The sequence below is a fragment of the Dipodomys spectabilis genome, unplaced genomic scaffold (genome assembly GCF_019054845.1).
Source record: "Dipodomys spectabilis isolate Male_0828 unplaced genomic scaffold, ASM1905484v1 ptg000119l, whole genome shotgun sequence".
Lineage (NCBI taxonomy): Eukaryota > Metazoa > Chordata > Mammalia > Rodentia > Heteromyidae > Dipodomys > Dipodomys spectabilis.
Genome location: NW_024870796.1, coordinates 863,077 through 881,915, shown reverse-complemented (window position 1 = coordinate 881,915; position 18,839 = coordinate 863,077). Strand labels below are relative to the sequence as shown.

Here is an 18,839-nt window from a genome sequence, read left to right as displayed (position 1 = left end):
CAGGTGGGCGGGACTTGGCGCTCGTCGTATCTACTCAGGAGAGAGGGGCGGACGCAGGGCTGGGCTTCGTGCGGTGGGGCTCGCTCGCGCGGCGGCGGTAGCCGAGGCCTTTTGGATCTGCGGCACGTGACGGTCGGGCCGCCTCCGCCTCTGTCTCCTCTGCAGCGCGCGGCCAGGTGTGCGGGTGGAAGGAGCGCGGACACCGCCTGTGGTCTCCGGTTAGCCTGAGGTGAGGTGGGAGGTTTCGCACGGGTGCTCGGGCCTGTGAGGACCGCGGCGGCGGTGGGGGGTGGGGGAGGGCGTGCGAACGCCTCACGGCGGCCGAGGGGGTCGGGCGTGGTCGGGGTCTTCGCGGGGTGGCGCTGGCTTTTCCGAGGCTCGGGCCCAGGCCGACGCGCCCGCGGTGATGGGAGAGGCGGAATTCGGGCAGCTTGGCCTGGGGAGCCCGGCCCAGGCCGCGCCGCCGGGGTCGGGAGGCGTGGCAGGTGTCCTGGGGCCTCCCTTGACCTCCGAGGACGCGAACACGTTCTTGTGGCTTCGCTCTTCGGGCTTCTTAGGCCTGGGCCTGGCCGCCCGGGCCACCCTGAGGTGGGCTGAATTAACCCTTTGGGGATGTGGAGCGGGGATCGGGCCTAGTGGGGATCCCCAGTAGTAGGGAATGGTGAATCGAACCAACAGATTACCTATATATAGGATTAGCTTTCCAGATACAGAGCTTGAAAACTAAGCCCCTCGAAACGGAAACTGGACCCTAACACCCTCTACTAGAAGGAGAATGTACTAGAACATTCAGTGCTTGGAAAACTTCAGTCTTACCGATTGTAGCACCCGATGTGTGTGTTGGGGGTCGGTAATAATCCAGTCGGAGATTCTCCGGATCTTCAAAAGCAAGAAAACGACCAAAAGCTTGTCTAATGTACCTCACTTATAACCGTGAAGGAAACTGAGGCCTAGAGGTATGAAATGCCTGGCCCAAGGTCATGCAGGTAGTCTAATGGTCACATTGGGGTTATAATGGGCTGCTAGGCAGTTTGGATGGTGAAGATGAAGGCCCGGGTTCAAGTGTTTCATCTACCCTTTGGTTGCTATGTTAACTTGGGCCATTTTTTCACCTTTTGTGCTTAGATAGTAGATGTAATGATACTTGGTATACTTTGAAGGATTAAAATGTTGAGATGTGTAAAATAAGATAAAAGAGTCTGATACCTAAAGTAAATGCTAGATAAGTAATAATTGCCCCGAATTATTGTGGTCTGAATGCCTTGGTCCACAGCACTGATACCTTAGTCTTTGAGTTAGTTAAGTCCTGTATTCCAGGCCTGAAATTACATTTATGATGGAAGAAGGAACTGGACCTTATTGTGTATAAACTGCTGGGCATGACTCTGTGATTGGTAGTTGTGGGAAGTTAAACTGAGCCGAATATTAAAAGCTTCAGAGGACAAAGGTGAACCACAGTTAAGTCTTTTTACCTCTAGTTTAGGAAATGGAAGGTTCTGGATTTTGTTTGTGTTTTTTTAATACTGTTTTTTACAAAGGAAAATTTGTATAGACTTTTAAAATCCTTCTGTGTCTTAATATCCATCTTCTTCCAGCAACTTTAAGGGTCATTAGTAGAATCAATTTCCTGTTGTAAATTTGCTTTCATTAATCTCACAGCAGAAGTAAAAGATCGTGTGTGGAAGTTCTCCTTTGCACCATCCAGGTTGCACAAACAAGGCAGGTAATGGATCAAGAGAAGGCTCCAGTTCACTGTGTATTGCAGTGAAAGTCACATAACAGAAGTTCTCTGACCGTCTGAAAGTGGGTGTCAGTGTTCTTACTATCTTAACTAAACAGTTCACTTAGTTCATTATCTTCCAAGGACCATAGGTTTGATATTTTGACAGGAGTTGTTTGCCAGTTTTGGCAATGACCCTGATGCATCCTTTTAATACAGAGTTCATTTTGCCCTGCAAGATAGCTTCTGGGAATTGGTAAGCATGGATGCAGGTTTCTGGGACTGTAATTATAAGCCCACTACTGGTTAACTAGTTTATAAGTGGACTAGATGGTTCTCAATGTCTTTAAAAATGGAGCGAAAGGGGCTGGGAAGGTGGCTCAGTGGCAGAATGCTTGCCTTGCATGCATGAGGCCCTTGGTTCGATTCCTCAGCACCACATAAGCAGAAAAAGCTGAAAGTGGTGCTGTGTCTCAAGTGGTAGAGTGCTAGCCTTGAGCTGAGGAGCTGAGGAGCTGAGGGACAGGGCCCAGGCCCAGAGTTCAGGCCCCACAACCAAAAAAAAAAAAAGCAAAGTCTCCATTTGTTTCACCTTTACGGAGAATTGGGAGGGGCAGATAAGGTGGTGAATATGAAACTGCTTTGAAGAGTGTAATGAGCTGGGAAAATACAATTGGTAGTTCAGAGTAACTTGGAAAATAAAAGTGCTTGCTGAAAACTAGTGGCTCATGCCTGTAATCCTAGCTACTCAGGAAACTGAGATCTGAGGATCATGGTTCAAAGCCAGCCAGGGCAAGAAAGTCTTTGAGATTGTTATCTCCCAACTAACCACCAAAAAAAAAAAAGACAGAATTGGAACTGTGGCTTAAGTAGTAGAGTGCTGGCCTTAAAAACAAAACAAAAACCTTAGGGACAGCATACAGGACCTGAATTCAAGCCCCAGGACTAGCACACTACAAGTAAGTCCCCAAGCATAGTGGTAACCTATACAACTTTCTATAAGACTTGTTGGGAGCCCTTCCTTTTCTTTTCAGCTACACCTCTCCACCTTGCAGGGCAGGGGCAGCAGTGCGATAAATAAACTTCTTTTCCTGCCTGGAAAAACACACACACACACACACACACAAACAACTTGTTGGGAAAGTGCTGCTTGAATGCTTTGTTATGGCAACAAGTGTTAAGCTTAACTGAACTATAAAATAAAAAGTAGTAATAATAATAATTATTATTATTTTGCCAGGCCTGGGGCTTGGACTCAGGGCCTGGGCACTGTCCCTGAGCTGCTTTTGCTAGCACTAGCACTTGACTAGCACTCTACCACTTGAGCCACAGTGCCACTTCTGGCTTTTTCTGTGTATGTGGCACTGAGGAATTGAACCCAGGGACTCATGTTTGCTAGGCCAGACTCTACCACTAAGCCGTATTCCCAGCCCTCAAAATTATTTTTAAAAAGGAATTGAGAGAATCTTCAGTATTTTGAGTATTCACATTGTTTTCTATTTGTAGTACTGGGTTTGAACTCTGCCTCATGCTTGCTCTACCATTTGAGCCACGCCCCCAGCTTAGAGTAGTCACATCTTAAACTTAATTGTTAATAGGAAAACAGTGCTATGGAAAATTTGTTATTTTTATTATTATTGTGGTTGTGGGCATTGAACTTGGAATGTTGCACCTGCTAGGAAAGCACTTTGCCACTGAGATATATCCCAGCCTGGAGAAATTAATTATAATGTTTATAGGTTACAGGCATGAGCCATTCACAGCAGACACTATATTTTAAGTTGTTTATATATATACATATATATATATGTATACACAGAGAGAGAAAAAAAAAGAACAATAACTAGCTTCTCTGTAACATCACCTTTATAATAAAAATTAAAGAGGGGGAGTGTAGTTGTGGAGATGGGAGGGAAGGGATGGTAGGGGAAAAACAAGGGAGGCAACAATGCTTGATAAGAAATAGACTCATTACCTTGCTCATGTCATTGTAATCCCTCTGTATTTTTCACAATAAAAAACTTATTACAAAAAACAATTAAAAATTTTTTTCTTAAAAAATGTTAACCAACTTTCAGAATCAAGTCTATGGTTTTCTTTTTCCTTTTTATGCCAGTCTGGGATTTGAACTTGAGGTCTGGGCACTTTTCTGAGCTTTTATATTCAAGGATAGCTCTCTACCACTTTGAGCTACCTCTCCATTTCTGTTTCATTCTGGTAGTTAATTGGAAGCTAAGCCTCATGTACTTTCCTGCCTGGGCTGGTTTTGAACCACAATTCCCAATGTCAGCTTCCTAAGTAGTTAGGACCTGCACATGCCAGTGCCTAGCTGTTTTCATTAATTGTAGTTTTGCTCTTGTTATTGAGCTAATTCTACCTTATAGGTTCAGATAAAAAAAAAAATCACCCTCTTCCTCTATTGATTTTTCCAGTAGTTTGTGAAGGTTTGTTGCTTCTTTCCTAAATGCTTAGTAGAATTATCTGTGGGCAACTAGCTTCTAAGTTTTCTTTCTAAGATTTATCTCTTAAAGCAAGACATGTTTAATTCCTTTAAAGTTTATGATATTAGAAAGAGGAATTGTGGTTCAATAATCATAGCCAAAACACTGAGAAACAATAACTATGATTAAGTGGAATTTATTCCTGGAATCCAAGGATGGTTCTGCGTTTTAAAAAATGTAAGTTACAGAAGTGGCACTGTAGCAGAGCTGAGGGACAACGCTCAGGCCGAGTTCAAGCCCCAGGACCGACCAAAAAAAAACAAAAACAAAACACTAAACAAAAAAATGTAAGTTACATTAATAAAGGATATAACTACATGATGATCTCAGTAGGCACAGAAAATAATCACCCTTTGATGATAAACTCAGCAATCTAAGAAGAGAAAGGATTTTCTAGTCTACTTCAGAGATAAAAAGGCCTTACTTGAAAATACCTTGAGGAGCCCCTATTTATGTGTGAGCAGACCCTTATTGGGGTTATATAAAGTTTTGCCTTTGAGAGGTGGGTTTTTTTTTGTTGGTTTGTTTGTTTTGTTTTTTGCTGGTCTTGGGACTTGAACTCAGGGTCTGGGCTCTGTCCCTGAATTTCTTTTGCTCAAGGCCTAGTGCTCTACCACTTGAGCCACAGCACCCTCCTTTCGGCTTTTTCTGCTTCTGTGGTACTGAGGAATGAACTCAGGACTTTGTGTATGCTAGGCAAGCACTCTACCACAAAGCCACATTCCCAGTATGCCTTTGAGTTTTGTCACGTCATAATTCTTTAGTGTTTACCAATTTCTAAAGTTTATCTAAATAGTTGTCTGGATTTTCTGAACTACTTTTCAGAGTATATTTGCTTCTGTTAAAAACAATATTTGGGGGCTGGGAAGGTGGCTCAGTGGTAGAGCGCTTGCCTTGCATGCCTGAGGCCCTGGGTTCGATTCCTCAGCACCACATAAGCAAAAAGAAAAAAGCCGGAAGTGGCGCTGTGGCTCAAGTGGTAGAGCGCTAGCCTTGAGCTGAAGAGCTGAGGAACAGCACCCAGGCCCAGAGTTCAGGCCCCATGACCGGACCCAAAAAAAAAACAATATTTGGGTGTCAGAGGCCCATACCTCTAATCCTATTTGGGAAGCTAAGACTGGGGGGATTGGGTTTGAGGCCAACCAAGGGAGAGAAGTTCATAAGAACCTTATGCTTTGTTATCCTAGCTATATTGAAGCTTAACATAAGTGGATTCTCTCTTATTTTAAAATCCAACAAAAATCAGGGCTGGAGATACCACTCAGAAGTAAGAGCAGAGCACCTGCTTGGCAAGCAACAGGTCCAAATAATACATAATAAAATAACTAGTTGGGCCTGAACTTTATACTTCTAGCACTCAGGATGATCAGGCATGAGGATTTTGAATTCTAACTCCAACCTGGGTTACATAGTGATTCCCTGTCAAAATAAACAAAACAAGAAAAATAGGTTATTTAGGGTTAGAGTTGTAGCTCAGAAGTACTGAGCTTGCTTGGCTTGTTTAAAAACTTGGGTTTGATGTCTAGCATTACAATAGAAAGAGGGGATATATTCATAATTATTGAAAGTCTTGTGTGTATTATTAGTAAAACAATACAGTCTGTCTTTTAAATTTAGAATTCATAGAAGTAATTGGTGGTAGATAGGAAAAAAATTGACAGCTCTACATTGAGTTTTCCAAAGGAGAAATCATGAAATGTAGTTTGAGGAAAGTAAGTTTTTTTTTGGAGGGGGGGGTCCAGTCATGGGGCCTGAACTCTAGGCCTGGTCGCTGTCCCTCAGCTCTTCAGCTCAAGGCTAGTGCTCTACCACTTGAGCCATAGCACCACTTCTGGCTTTTTTCTTTTTGCTTATGCGGTGGTGAGGAATCGAACCCAGGGTCTCAGGCATGCAAGGCAAGCTCTCTACCACTGAGCCACCTTCCCAGCCCCAAAAGTAAGTTTTTCTTGTTATGTAAAGTAGTTCAACATGTTATATCCATGCAGATTAGATCGTTGGGTTAAATATGAGAATTTAAAAGTTAGTCATCTGGGCTGGATGTGTTGTTCAGTGGTAAAGTGCTTGTTAAGCATGTGCTAGGTCTTGGGATCTATCCCAACATCAGAACAGTTCTCACTTGGTTATATAAATTGTGTTTGAGTAAACTGTTGAACTAATAGTAAGTAGTCCATCTATAAAATAAGGAAACCTTAGAGGAATCAAGCTAACCAAGACCTTACAGGAGTAGGAGAAATTGGAATCCTAGCTATTTAGGAGGCTGAGATCTAGGGATCATGGTTCAAAGCCAGCCTGGACAGGAAAGTATCCAAAAAGTCTTTATCCAAAAGTCTTTATCTCCAGTTAATGGCCAGAAAACCAGAAGTGGCACTCTGGCTTAAGTGGTAGAGTGCTAGCCTAGAGCTGAAGAGTTCAGGGACAGTGCCAGGCCCAGAGTTCAAGCTTCATGACTCACACACAAAAAAAAAAAAATGACTCACAAAAAAAAAAAAAAAAAAGGAAAGAAGACTCAAGACCTGGGGTTACAGTTCAGCAATAGACCACTTGTTATTTAACATGTATAAAGTCTTGTTTTTGATCCTTACTGCTTAAAAAAAATGAACATTTCTAGAATCCAAGATAATTGACATTTCTAGAAGTTAAGAGGTGGATTAGGCTGGGCACTAGTGGCTTGTTTCTGTAATCCTAGCTACTCAAGGAGGCTGATAGCTGCGGATCAAGTTTCCAAGCCATCCCTGGCAGGAAAATCCATGAGAGTCTCATCTCCAGTTAACTACCAGGAAAGCCAGAAAAGAGCTATGGCTCCAGGATTGGCACCAAAAAAGAAAAACAAAGAAAAAAATTAAAAGTGGCAAAATAGTGCAGAAGTCTCTGGTACCACCACTCAGCTTCCCATGGGTGATAGAACTATAATGCCAGAAGTAGTACTTGAATTTATACAATCTGATTTAGATTTTTTTTTGTCAGTCCTGGTGCTTGAACTCAGGTCTGGGCACTGTCCCTGAGCATCTTTTTCTCAAGACTAGCACTCTACCATTTGAGCCACAGTGCTACTTCTGGCTTTTTCTGTTTATGTGTTACTGAGGAATTGATCCCAGGGTTTCATGCATACTAGACGAGCACTCTACCACTAAGCCACATTCCCAGACCTTTTATCAGTTGTTGTTTTTTTTTTTTTGTTTGTTTGTTTGTTTCCAGATTCCCAGCCCTTTTATCAGATTTTTTTTTTGTCAGTTGTGAGGCTTGAACTCTGGGCCTGGGTACTGTCCCTGAGCTCTTCAGCGCAAGGCAAGCACTGTACTACTTGAGCCACAGCGCCACTTTCGATTTTCTGGTGGTTAATTGGAAATAAGAGTTTCAAGGACTGTGCTGCCTGGAGCTGGCTTTGAACCACAATCCTTAGATCTCAGCCTCCTGAGTAGCTAGGATTATAGGCGTGAGCCACCAGCACCTGGCCCTTTATCAGTTTTTATGTTCGATAGTTCTAAGAAATTTTATGACAGTAATTAATTTTTGGATTTCATCTTTTTTGTGGCATTGTTTGGCATATTTTTATTTTATTTATTTATTTTTTGGGGGGAAGGGTCCGGTCATGGGCCTGAACTCTGGGCCTGGGCACTGTCCCTTAGCTCTTCAGCTCAAGAGCTAGTGCTCTACCACTTGAGCCACCGCCATTTCCGGCTTTTTTCCTTTTTGTTTATGTGGTGCTGGGGAATTGAACCCAGGGCCTCATGCATGCAAGGCAAGCGCTCTACCACTGAGCCATCTTCCCAGCCCAATTTGGCATGTTTTTATAGGACAATATTACCATGAGTCTTAAGTAATACCAGCTTGTGTGCATTTTTGCAAGTGAGATAGACAAATGATAGTAATGTGAGTTTCTTGTTATTAACTGAAAATATCTCTTGGTTAGAACTGTCACTACAGGTTATTCATAAACTTTTGCATTGTAGTTGTGTTACACTTGTAATTTTGGTAACCACAAGCATAAAATAATTAAGATTACCTTCACTGTATTTATATTTTTTTCATTTCTAGACTTAGGACCATCTTGTCTAGGTAAAACTCCTTAAGACCAGATTCTGGAGGATAATAAGATCTGGGGATTATGATTCAAAGGCAGCCTGGGCAAGAAAGTCTGTGAGACTCTTATCTCAATTAACCACTAAAAAGATGTACATGGAGCTCTGGCCCAAGTGCTAGCTTTGAGCAAAAAAAAAAAAGACTAAAGCCGGGTGCTGGTGGCTCACATTAAGGAATGAATAAGTCAAAACTATACCACATAAAATATATGTGTATATCAAGGCTATAGAGAAGTTGTTCACTTCAGAATCGTATTAAATTTTTATGTTAGGGGTTTGATTTTTTTTTTTTAAATTGCTGGCTCTTCTGAAGTTCCATGCCTGTAGTAATTTATAATTTCACAAGATAGAAATTTTATTTTATTATTATTATTTTGGGGGGGGGGTCCGGTCGTGGGGCCTGAACTCTGGGCCTGGGTGCTGTCCCTCAGCTCTTCAGCTCAAGGCTAGCGCTCTACCACTTGAGCCGCAGCGCCACTTCCGGCTTTTTTCTTTCTTTTTTTTTCTTTTTGCTTATGTGGTGCTGAGGAATCGAACCCAGGGCCTCAGGCATGCAAGGCAAGCGCTCTATCACTGAGCCACCTTCCCAGCCCAAGATAGAAATTTTAAATGAACACAAATGAGACAGCTGAGTGTGTAGCACTTGTAATTTTGGTAGCCTAGTTATGAGTTTTATAGCCCCCTGATGTGCTTGCATACATTCATCCTAGTTCCAAGGGATACTGCTGCAGAGAGTTAGAAGGAACAAACTTACACGGAAAAAATGTGCATGCTTTCAATGGGGATCCTGATTCATAGGGGGGGCAGTTGTTGCGCTTAAAGGGGAGCAGGTGTAAATGAGGCCAGGGCTACATGTAAGTTCAGTGGGAGAGCACTTGCCTAGCAGGCATGCATAAAGCCTTGGCTTCATCTCCAGCACTGCAAAAGTAGAAAAGCAAAATGAAAAATAGTAATTGAAGTGTTCCAAGAGAAAGTGGCGGTAGAAAAACAAGGGCTGGGAAGGTGGCTCAGTAGTAGAGTGCTTGCCTTGCCTGCATGAGGCCCTGGGTTCAATTCCTCAGCACCACAGGTAAAGCCGGAAGAGGCTCTGTGGCTCAAGTGGTAGAGTGCTAGCCTTAAGTTGAAGAGCTGAGGGACAGCGCCCAGGCCCACAGTTCAAGCCCCACGACTGACAAAAAACAGGGAAGTTATAAAACTGGCATTCAGATAGGTTAGAAGTGTGCACAAACTGTGAAGTACAAACGAATTGTAGGGCATTTAGGAAAAATATGAGGGTTTTAAGGTGATTTCTTGGAAACCTGAACATTGTAAAAAGTTATTCTGTATCTTTAAGACAAAAGTATAGAATTAGCAAGAAAGGTACACTGGGCAGTCGGCAACCTTGACTCATTTAGGCAAGTTTTGTACTATAATTTTTCCTGAAAAAGAAGAGAGAAGGCTGGGAAGGTGGCTTAGTGGTAGAGTACTTGCCTAGCATGCATGAAGCGTTGGGTTCAGTTCCTCAGTGCTGCATAAACAGAAAAAACTAGAAGTGGTGCTGTGGCTCAAGTGGTAGTCTTGAGCAAAAGAAGCTCAGAGACAGGCCCTGAGTTCAAGCCCCAGGGCTGACAGAGAGAGAGAGAATGCAAGAGAGAGAATGCAAGAGAGAGACAGACTACTACATGGTTTTTCAGCTGTAGAATTATTTAGGGCAAAGGAGGCATGATAGTTTAACTTTTTTTTTTTTTTTTTTTTTTGGCAGGGGTGGAGGGGCAGTCCTGGGGCTTGAACTCAGGGCCTGGGCACTGTCCCTGAACTTCATTTGCTCAAGGCTAGCACTCTACACCTGAGCCAAAGCGTCACTTCAGGCCTTTTCTGTTTATGTAGTACTGAGCAATTGAACCCAGGGCTTCATGCATGCTAGACAAGCACTCTACCACTAAACCACCGTTCCAGCACTAGTTTTAACTTTTTTTTTTTTTTGGGTCCGGTCGTGGGGCCTGAACTCTGGGCCTGGGCGCTGTCCCTCAGCTCTTCAGCTCAAGCCTAGCGCTCTACCACTTGAGCCACAGCGCTACTTCCGGCTTTATTCTTTTTCCTAGTTTAACTTTTTATTGTAATCCTTTTTTTTTTTTTTGCCAGTCCTGAGGCTTAGACTCAGGGCCTGCGTACTGTCCCTGTGCTTCTTTTGCTCAAGGCAAACACACTCCACCACTTGAGCCACAGCACCACTTCCAGCTTTTTCTGTTTATGTGGTACTGAGGAATTGAACCCAGGGCTTCATGAATACTAGGCATGCACTCTACCACTAAGCCATGTCCCCAGCTCTATTTTAATTATTTTTGCTGTTTTTTCCCAAGCGAGTTTTCTGTCCTCTGCCTCTGACACACCTCTCAATCCTGGCTGTTGAGCTCAGGGTCTAATAGGCAAGCATTCATCCATTTGAGCTATGGCTATCACTTCTTTTTTCATTGCTTATTTCTGACTCTTGCTTTATTCCCTGGACTGCCTGGGCTTCACTTCCTCTACTTGTGCTTTACTGTGTTACTAGGGATGGCAGGTGTGTACCACTGCTTGCAGCCATTGTGCTTCCCTAGGAAGCTGGGATAACAGGTGCATGCTACCACTGCCAGCCATTTGTTCAGATGGAGTCTTGAAAACTTTTTCCTGGGATGGCCTCAAACTGTGATTTTCCTCCCAGCCCCCATGTCCATTTCCCAAGTAGCTAGGATTATAGGCTGGCCTTTTTATTGTTTGAAACAACTATAGGTTAACAGAAAATTTGCAGAGTACAAAGGGTTCCCAATATGTCCTATGTCTAATTTGTACTGTCATATATAGTAATAGCATTACTATGGTAGATTTATTAAAATTAATGAGCCAGTTTTGATAACACTTTTTCAGACTGTCTTATTGTTAGCAATATGCTTTTTTTTTTTTTTCCTTTCTTCCAATCCCGGGGCTTGAACTCGGGGCCTGGGTACTGTCCCTGAGCTTTTGTGCTCAAGGCTAGCACTCTACCAATTTTGAGTTTTGAGCCACAGCTCTACTTCTGGGCTTTTGTGGCAGTTAGAGATAGGAGTCTCATAGATTTTGCTGCTTGGTCTGGATTCAAACTGAGATTCTCATATCTTAGTCTTCTGAGTAGTTTAGGATTATAGGCATGAGCCACTAGTACCTAGCTAGGAATATACATTTTAACTTCTCTCATTTTGTTTTGTTTGGTGCTTTGAGCAGATATCTCAATTGTTCAATATTCAATAGTATTGGATATGTTACAGACTGTTTATTCCCTTACCTGTTGAAGGACATTTTGGTTGCCTACAGATTATTTAGTAGCAGTGCTAGTTCATGGCTTTTTTTGGGGGTTGGGGGGGTGTCAGTTGTGGGGCCTGAATTCAGGGCTGTCCTTGAGTTTTTTGCTCAGGGCTAGTGCTCAGCTACTTGAGCCCAGCTCCACTTCTGTTTTTGGAGTAGTTAACTGGAGGTAAGAGTCTCACTGACTTTCTTGCCCTGGGCTGGCTTCAAACTGCAGTCCTCAGATCCTTCTGAGTAGCTAGGGTTATGGGCATGAGCAACCTGTGCCCAGCAAGTCATGGCCTTTAGTGCTAAGCACATGGTATTCTAGCAGTGAGCTGTACTTTTTTTGTTGTTTTAAATTGGTTTCTCTTATTGTTCAGTGAGTTTTTTATATACATTAAAACATACATCAGATGTATGTTTTGCAGTTACCTTCTGCCAGTTTGTGATTGTCTTTGGTGGTTTTACAAGGTAGAAACTTAATGTTTCTTTCTTTGAGGTACTAAGTTTTTGATGTACAAAAACAATATCAAACCTAAGACCACCTAAGTATTTTCCTGTCTTATCTTGAAAGTGCTGTAAGATGACATCCATTTTTTTTTTTTTTTTTTTGCCAGTCCTGGAGCTTGAACTCAGGGCCTGGGCATTGTCCCTGAGCTTCTTTTGCTCAAGGCTAGCACTTTACCACTTGAGCCACAGCACCACTTCTGGCTTTTTCTGTTTATGTGGTACTCGGGGCTTCATTCATGCTAGACAAGCACTCTACATTCCCAGCCACATTCATAGCCCAAGATGACATTCTTTTTATGTACCAACCGGGATATCCTATTGGGTCACATTTGATATAGGAAGTATATGAATAGGAGAACTGGGATATGAGTGGCTGGTTCTTGGTAGTGTCATATTTTTATTACTGAAGTAGAGAATTAAGGTTACCTTACATATGTTATTTTGAATAGTTTGAAATATGGGCATATCTAATAATACTTGGAGAATTTAAAGCAGATGAATAGTGGCTTTTAGAACTAGAATAGACTAACTTTTGGGGGACACATTGGCAAATTAAGGTAGATAAAACAGCATACATAAAGCCAAACATTGAGAACTGACTTGTCACAGTTGAGTGATAAGGGTTTCCCAGCATCCTTCACAATATCTAGATAATACAAACAGTAGATGAGCACCCAAGTACCTCTTTTGTCTAAAATACAGGTCCTATAACTGGGTGTAGAGGAACTGGTAGTGGGAGAGAAGTATATTCCCTGGATTTGCTGGAGACTCTACCTTGTTCTCAATAAAACAGATTGCCTGCTGCTTGAGAACTCTTTCTTTTTTAAGCTTTTCCCATGTTGATCCCATTCCCCTTACCATTTCTTGGTCCCTAACCTGGGCCAGGCTTCTCAATAAACCTTCCAAAAGATCTCTGTTCTGGATCATTCCCTTTGCTGCTCTTTCCTGAGAAGGGTTACTATCCTCTGCCTCTGACCTCTTCATAAGTATGTGGTAGCATACTGTCTGGTGTAATAGAAGTTAGGAATACGCAATCTTCAGATCATCAAGAGTACATTAATTACAGGCTCGTGCCTATAATCCTAGCTACTCTAGAGGCTGAGATCTGGGGATCTCAGTTCAAAGCCAGCCCAGGCTGGAAAGTCCTTGAGACTCTTATCTCCAATAAACCACCAGAAAACCGGAAGTGGCCCTGTGTGGCTTATGTGGTAGAGCGCTAGCCTTGAGCTAAAGAGCTCAGAAGACAGTGCCCAGGCCCAGAGTTCAATCCCGATGACTGACCAAAAAAAAAAAAGGGTAGGTAATTTCACTAAGTCTTAATTCAAAGTATAAAAGAAAATGAGTTACTCCTAGAAGGTTCCCAAGAAATAGTGCATATGAAAATGTTTTTATAAACTGGAAAGCAGCACAAATAGATTATTTGTAAACCAGAATTAATGCTTCCTTGGGTCAGTAGCTATAGCATCCCTTTGGAACTTGCTATAGTAAGACCTTGTCTCAACTAGAAAGCTAAAAATAATAAAATAAGGGGGAAATACCTAGATACCTTGTATACTTGAAGTTATGGACTATTTGTACCTAGATACCTTGTATACTTGAAGTTATGGACTATTTGTCTTTCTATAACTGGTTTATTTTACTTAGCTTAACCTTTCAAGATTCACCCATGTGCTAGCATGTGACGGGATTTCCTTTTAAGGCTGAATAGTATTCCATTGTATGTGAAGTGCCTCATTTTCTTTTTCCATTCATCCATTTTTTGATGGACATTTGGGTTGCTTCCACTACTTAGCTATAGTGCTGCTAAGAACAGGGGTGTACAAACATCTCTGTGAGATCCTGTTTGAGTTATTTTGGCTACAAATGCAGAAATGAGGTTGCTGGAACATATGGCAGCTGCTTTTCCGTAGCAGTTGTACCATTTTACAATCCTTTTCACAGTGCATAAGAATTCCAACTTCTCCACATCCCTGTCAACATTTGACTAACCTTTCAAACTTCACTCTTGGAACAGTGTGTTTACTGTTGTGATTTTTAGCTGAAACCATGGGCTTTTGTACTGATTATAGATCAAGGGAAGAAATCATGGTCTGGGAGAAAACAAACCAGTGGGCAAAAGTAATTGTAGCTGTTGGTCAGAAAGATGAGCAGAATCCACCATTTGTCAGAAAGAAAAACTTAAACTGGAAAACAGTGCTTGTGTATTTCAGGGTGATTTTAGTTTGTGTGTGTGTGTGCTCATGCATGCATGTGTGCACACGTACACATGCATGTATATGTTTTACATTCAATGAACAGAAGGAGAAAATGAATTATATGCTTTAAGTGTGCATGAGGGAGGTAGACAGTGTTGACTGGGGCGAGTGGAGGATTCTTGAAGGAAATGGTTGTGAATGCTAGCTAAAGAATGTAGATTTTTTTTACATCAACTTCCATTGAAAGGATTTAGAGTGGGCTGAGAATGTCGCTTAGTGGTAGAGTGCTTGTAGCATGCATGATCCCCTGGGTTCGATTCCTGAGTACCACATAAGCAGAAAACGCTGAAAGTGGTGCTGTGGCTTAAATGGTAGAGTGCAAAAGAGGCTGAGTTCAAGCCCCAGGATCAACAAAAAGAAAAAAGATTTTAAGTAACAAATGTGGAATCCGGATGTAGGATCATTTGCCAGTCCCGGGGCTTGAACTCAGGTCCTGGGCATTGTCCTTGTGCTTCTTTTGATCAAGGCTGGTGCTCCACCACTTGAGCCACATCACTACTTCCAGTTTTTCTGTTTATGTGTTAGTGAGGAATTGAATTCAGGGCTTCATGTGTGGTAGGCAAACACTCTACCACTAAGCCACATTCTCAGCCCCCACACAAGGGATTTAGTTGCTTAGAAGATTAGAGATAAGTGGCTAGTCCTTGGTTTTATATTTGTATTGTGGAATCCTTATACACTAATTTGAAAATATGTCCATGCTTGATTTTTGAACAACAGCAGTGTCCATATAAATCATTAAGTTATCTCTGTTATTTCTTCCTTTTTTTTTTTTTTGGTGGGTTGTAGACTTGAATTTAGGGCCTGGGCAGTGTCTCAGCTCCTTTGCTGAAGACTAGCACTCAACCGCTTTGAGCCACAGCTCTACTTCTGGTTTTTGAGTGAATTAATTGGAGATAAGATTCTCACAAGGACTTTTCTGTCTGGACTGGTTTCTAACCATGATCCTTAGGTCTCAGCCTCCTGAGTATCTAGGATTACAGGTGTGAGCCACAGGCCCCTGGCTCATCTCTGTTATTTCATTGTAATGTTCCTTAATCCCTTTGACTTCATGTTCCTTAACTATAGAATGAATACTTAAGGTTTCTTTTACCTCTTTGATTTGAAAGCTTTAATTTTAAACATGAAGGTAGGAAGGATTAATAGTCTTTCTGAAATTTAAAATAAGAGGCAGCACATTTAGTTTATCTTACTCTTTTTATATGTAGATCATGGAAGGGAGATGGTTGCTGTGTATGTTACTGGTCCTTGGAACTGCCATTATTCAGGCTCATGAAGGACATGATGACGATATGATTGATATTGAGGATGATCTTGATGATGTCATTGAAGAGGTAGAAGATTCAAAATCGAAACCAGATACCAGCACTCCTCCATCTCCAAAGGTTTGAATTGGTTTTTGAATCTATTCCCTCATGGTAAATATGAACATAGGGGTTGAGGATGTAGTTCAGTGGTAGAGTGCTAGTATGTTCAAGGCTCTTGAGTTTGAGCTCCATTACTAAAATTAAAAAAAAAAAATTTAAACAGGGGCTGGGAAGGTGGCTCAGTGGTAGAGTGCTTGCCTTGCACATCTGAGGCCCTGGGTTCAATTCCTCAGCACCACATAAACAGAAAAAGCTGGAAGTGGTGCTGTGGCTCAAGTGGTAGAGTGCTGGTCTTGAGCTGAAGAGCTGAGGGATGCACTCAGGCCCAGAGTTCAGGCCCCACGACTGACAAAAAAAAATAAATAAAATTAAACATAGAATGAATTTGGATCTTTCAAAGGAAAAGCAAAGTTTGTTAAGATAACAAAACTGATGTTTGCTTTGTTCTATATTGCCAGAGGCCCATATGGATTAAATTCAATCCTAGCTACTCAGGTGGCTGAGATCTGAGGATTGCAGTTCAAGTCCAGTCCAGGCAGGAAACTACAATTAACCACTAGAAAATTAGAAGTGGCCCTCTGGCTCAGTGGTAGAGCACTAGCCTTGAGCAAAAAAAAGAGCGCAGGGACAGCACCCAGGCCGAATTCAAGCCCCACAACCGACCAAAAAGAAAAAAGAAAAGAAAAATTTTATTTTTCAAGGGGTAGCTATGAAAGTTTCATGGCAATTTAAAACAAGCCAGGAAAATTAATTCTATTGAGAAAAGACTGTTGCTGGTAGCTGGGTGCCAGTGGTAGTGCTACATGCCTGTAATCCTAGTTGTTCAGGAGGCTGAGAATCAGTCTGCCCAGTCTGGGCAGACAAATCTGGAGAGACTTATCTCTAATCAGCAAAAAGCCAGAAATGAAGTTGTAGCTCAAGTGCCTAAGCCCAGAGTTCAAGCCCCACCACTGACAAAAAAAAAAAGCGGCTCACAGACTTTCTTGCCTTGGCTGGTTTTGAGCTGTAAAACTAATATCTTAGCCTGCTGAGTGGCTAGGATTACAGGGATGAGCCACCAGTGCCTGGCTGGAAAAAAAAAATTTGAGGCATGGTCTTGCTATGTCGTGTAACCTGTATGTAATTTGTGATTCTCTAGTTTAGCCTCTGAAGTGCTGGGATTACAGCACTTGTGAACCTTTAGGCTCAGCTAAAATTTCAATTCCTAATTCACTTCTGTGTTTAACATAGGTCACCTACAAAGCTCCAGTTCCAACAGGAGAAGTTTATTTTGCTGATTCTTTTGATAGAGGCTCTCTGTCAGGGTAAGTGTTTTCCTAGGTAGAAAAATCATAAAAGGTAAGCATCATTTGTTTTGGACCATAGCATTTTATCTATCTAATCTGTATGTCTCTTTGGGAATATAGACTTTTGGAACTGGTCATTCGTATTGCTCCCATTCTTTTCCCTCTTCCTTTACCCTAGATTTTGTTGTTTGGAAAATTTTGTCTTGAGCATTAAAAAATAGTCCAATGAGCTTAACACTGGTGGCTCAATCCTGTAATCTTAGCTATTCAGGACTTTGAGTGACATCTGAGGCTCATGGTTCAAAGCCAGTTTGGGCAGGAAAGTCCATGAGACTCATAACTTTGGTACCCTTTTTTTTCTTGGTTTGTAAACTGAACACAATGCATTATCACTAATGTATTACAGACATATAATGACAAAGGTTAAGTAGGCTATCAGGAGGAGGGATAGATGGTTCATTTATATATATTGTTTCCCTTCACTTGATCAACTGTCATTTGAATCTTTAATTTGAAGGTTTATCTTTAATTACAGGTGGATTTTATCCAAAGCCAAGAAAGATGACACTGATGATGAAATTGCCAAATATGATGGTGAGAATTTCATTTTGTCTAGCAGATGGAGGTGATGGATTTCCATGGCATCTCTTAAGACTAGCTAGTTTCAAAAAGTACTCCTTGGGAATTGCAACATCTTTGTATATTGTTTTATGTGATAGGAGTAGACCTATGTGATAGGATCAGACCTATGTAAGTAATCACCTGTGATGCTGTATATTGGAGGAAGTTATTTTCAAGGCATTGGTATAATGAATATGTTGGATATCCTACTGTTTGATAAATATTTGTATACTTTGTATTAACAGCCCAGCTGTCATGGAATAATGAAGTATGTTAAAAATTTATCAGTACAGGGGCTGGGAAGGTGGCTCAGTGGTAGAGCGCTTGCCTTGAATGCATGAGGCCCTGGGTTCGGTTCCTCAGCACCACATAAGCAAAAAGAAAAAAGCCAGAAGCAGCGCTGTGGCTCAAGTGGTAGAGCGCTAGCCTTGAGCTGCAGAGCTGAGGGAGAGCATCCCAGGCCCAGAGTTCAGGCCCCACGACTGGACCCAAAAAAAAAAAAATTATCAGTACAATAGACATATATAACATGGAGTTTAGTTGGTTGCCATTTAAAAAACCTTCAAAGATATAGTTAAGAAGTGGAGAGCTTTTTTTTTTTCTGTTTTGTAGGAAAGTGGGAGGTAGACGAAATGAAGGAAACAAAGCTTCCAGGCGATAAAGGACTTGTATTGATGTCTCGGGCCAAGCATCATGCCATCTCTGCTAAATTGAACAAGCCCTTCCTATTTGATACCAAGCCTCTCATAGTTCAGTAAGTGAAATGCTTGTTTGTTAAAAACTATAGAAAGGGGACTGGGAAGTTGGCTCAGTGGTAGAGTGCTTGCCTAGCATGCACGAGGCCCTGGGTTCGATTTCTCAGCACCACATAAACAGAAAAAAGCTGGAAGTGGCGCTGTGGCTCAAGTGGTAGAGCGCTAGCCTTGAGCTGAAGAGCTGAGGGATAGCACCCAGGCCCAGAGTTCAGGCCCCACAACTGGACCCCCCCCCCCCCCCAAAAAAAAAAAAAAAAACTATAGAAAAGGTAATTTAAGAGGACATCAGAAAACTGTTGAAAAATTAGAGAATATATACACACAAACACACACACTATTCTAATAAATTTAGAATCCTGAGATTGTTTTTCTGTGCCTAATATTTTGAAACAAACTAGTTATTTCTTTCATAGTAAAGGAACATCTGAATTTTGCAAAAGCTTATTGGGAATCTGCTTTAAGGTTT

The 18,839-nt window shown here is 41.8% G+C and overlaps 1 protein-coding gene across 7 annotated transcripts in view; it reads left to right on the top strand.

Annotated features, from left to right (window-relative positions):
* Nucleotides 1-18,839, top strand: part of Canx (calnexin) — a 48,781-nt gene that overhangs the window by 15,703 nt on the left and 14,239 nt on the right. For 2 of the 7 annotated variants that reach the window (XM_042688973.1, XM_042688976.1), the window contains exons 2-5: nucleotides 15,553-15,729; nucleotides 16,942-17,015; nucleotides 17,533-17,591; nucleotides 18,231-18,372. In XM_042688973.1, coding sequence (XP_042544907.1) covers nucleotides 15,556-15,729; nucleotides 16,942-17,015; nucleotides 17,533-17,591; nucleotides 18,231-18,372 — 449 coding nt within the window. In that variant the 5' untranslated portion in view covers nucleotides 15,553-15,555. Of the gene's footprint in view, nucleotides 1-49; nucleotides 230-570; nucleotides 589-1,317; nucleotides 1,459-15,552; nucleotides 15,730-16,941; nucleotides 17,016-17,532; nucleotides 17,592-18,230; nucleotides 18,373-18,839 lie in introns of those variants that run through there. The other 5 variants (XM_042688970.1, XM_042688977.1, XM_042688975.1 and 2 more) reach the window with 5 other exon arrangements.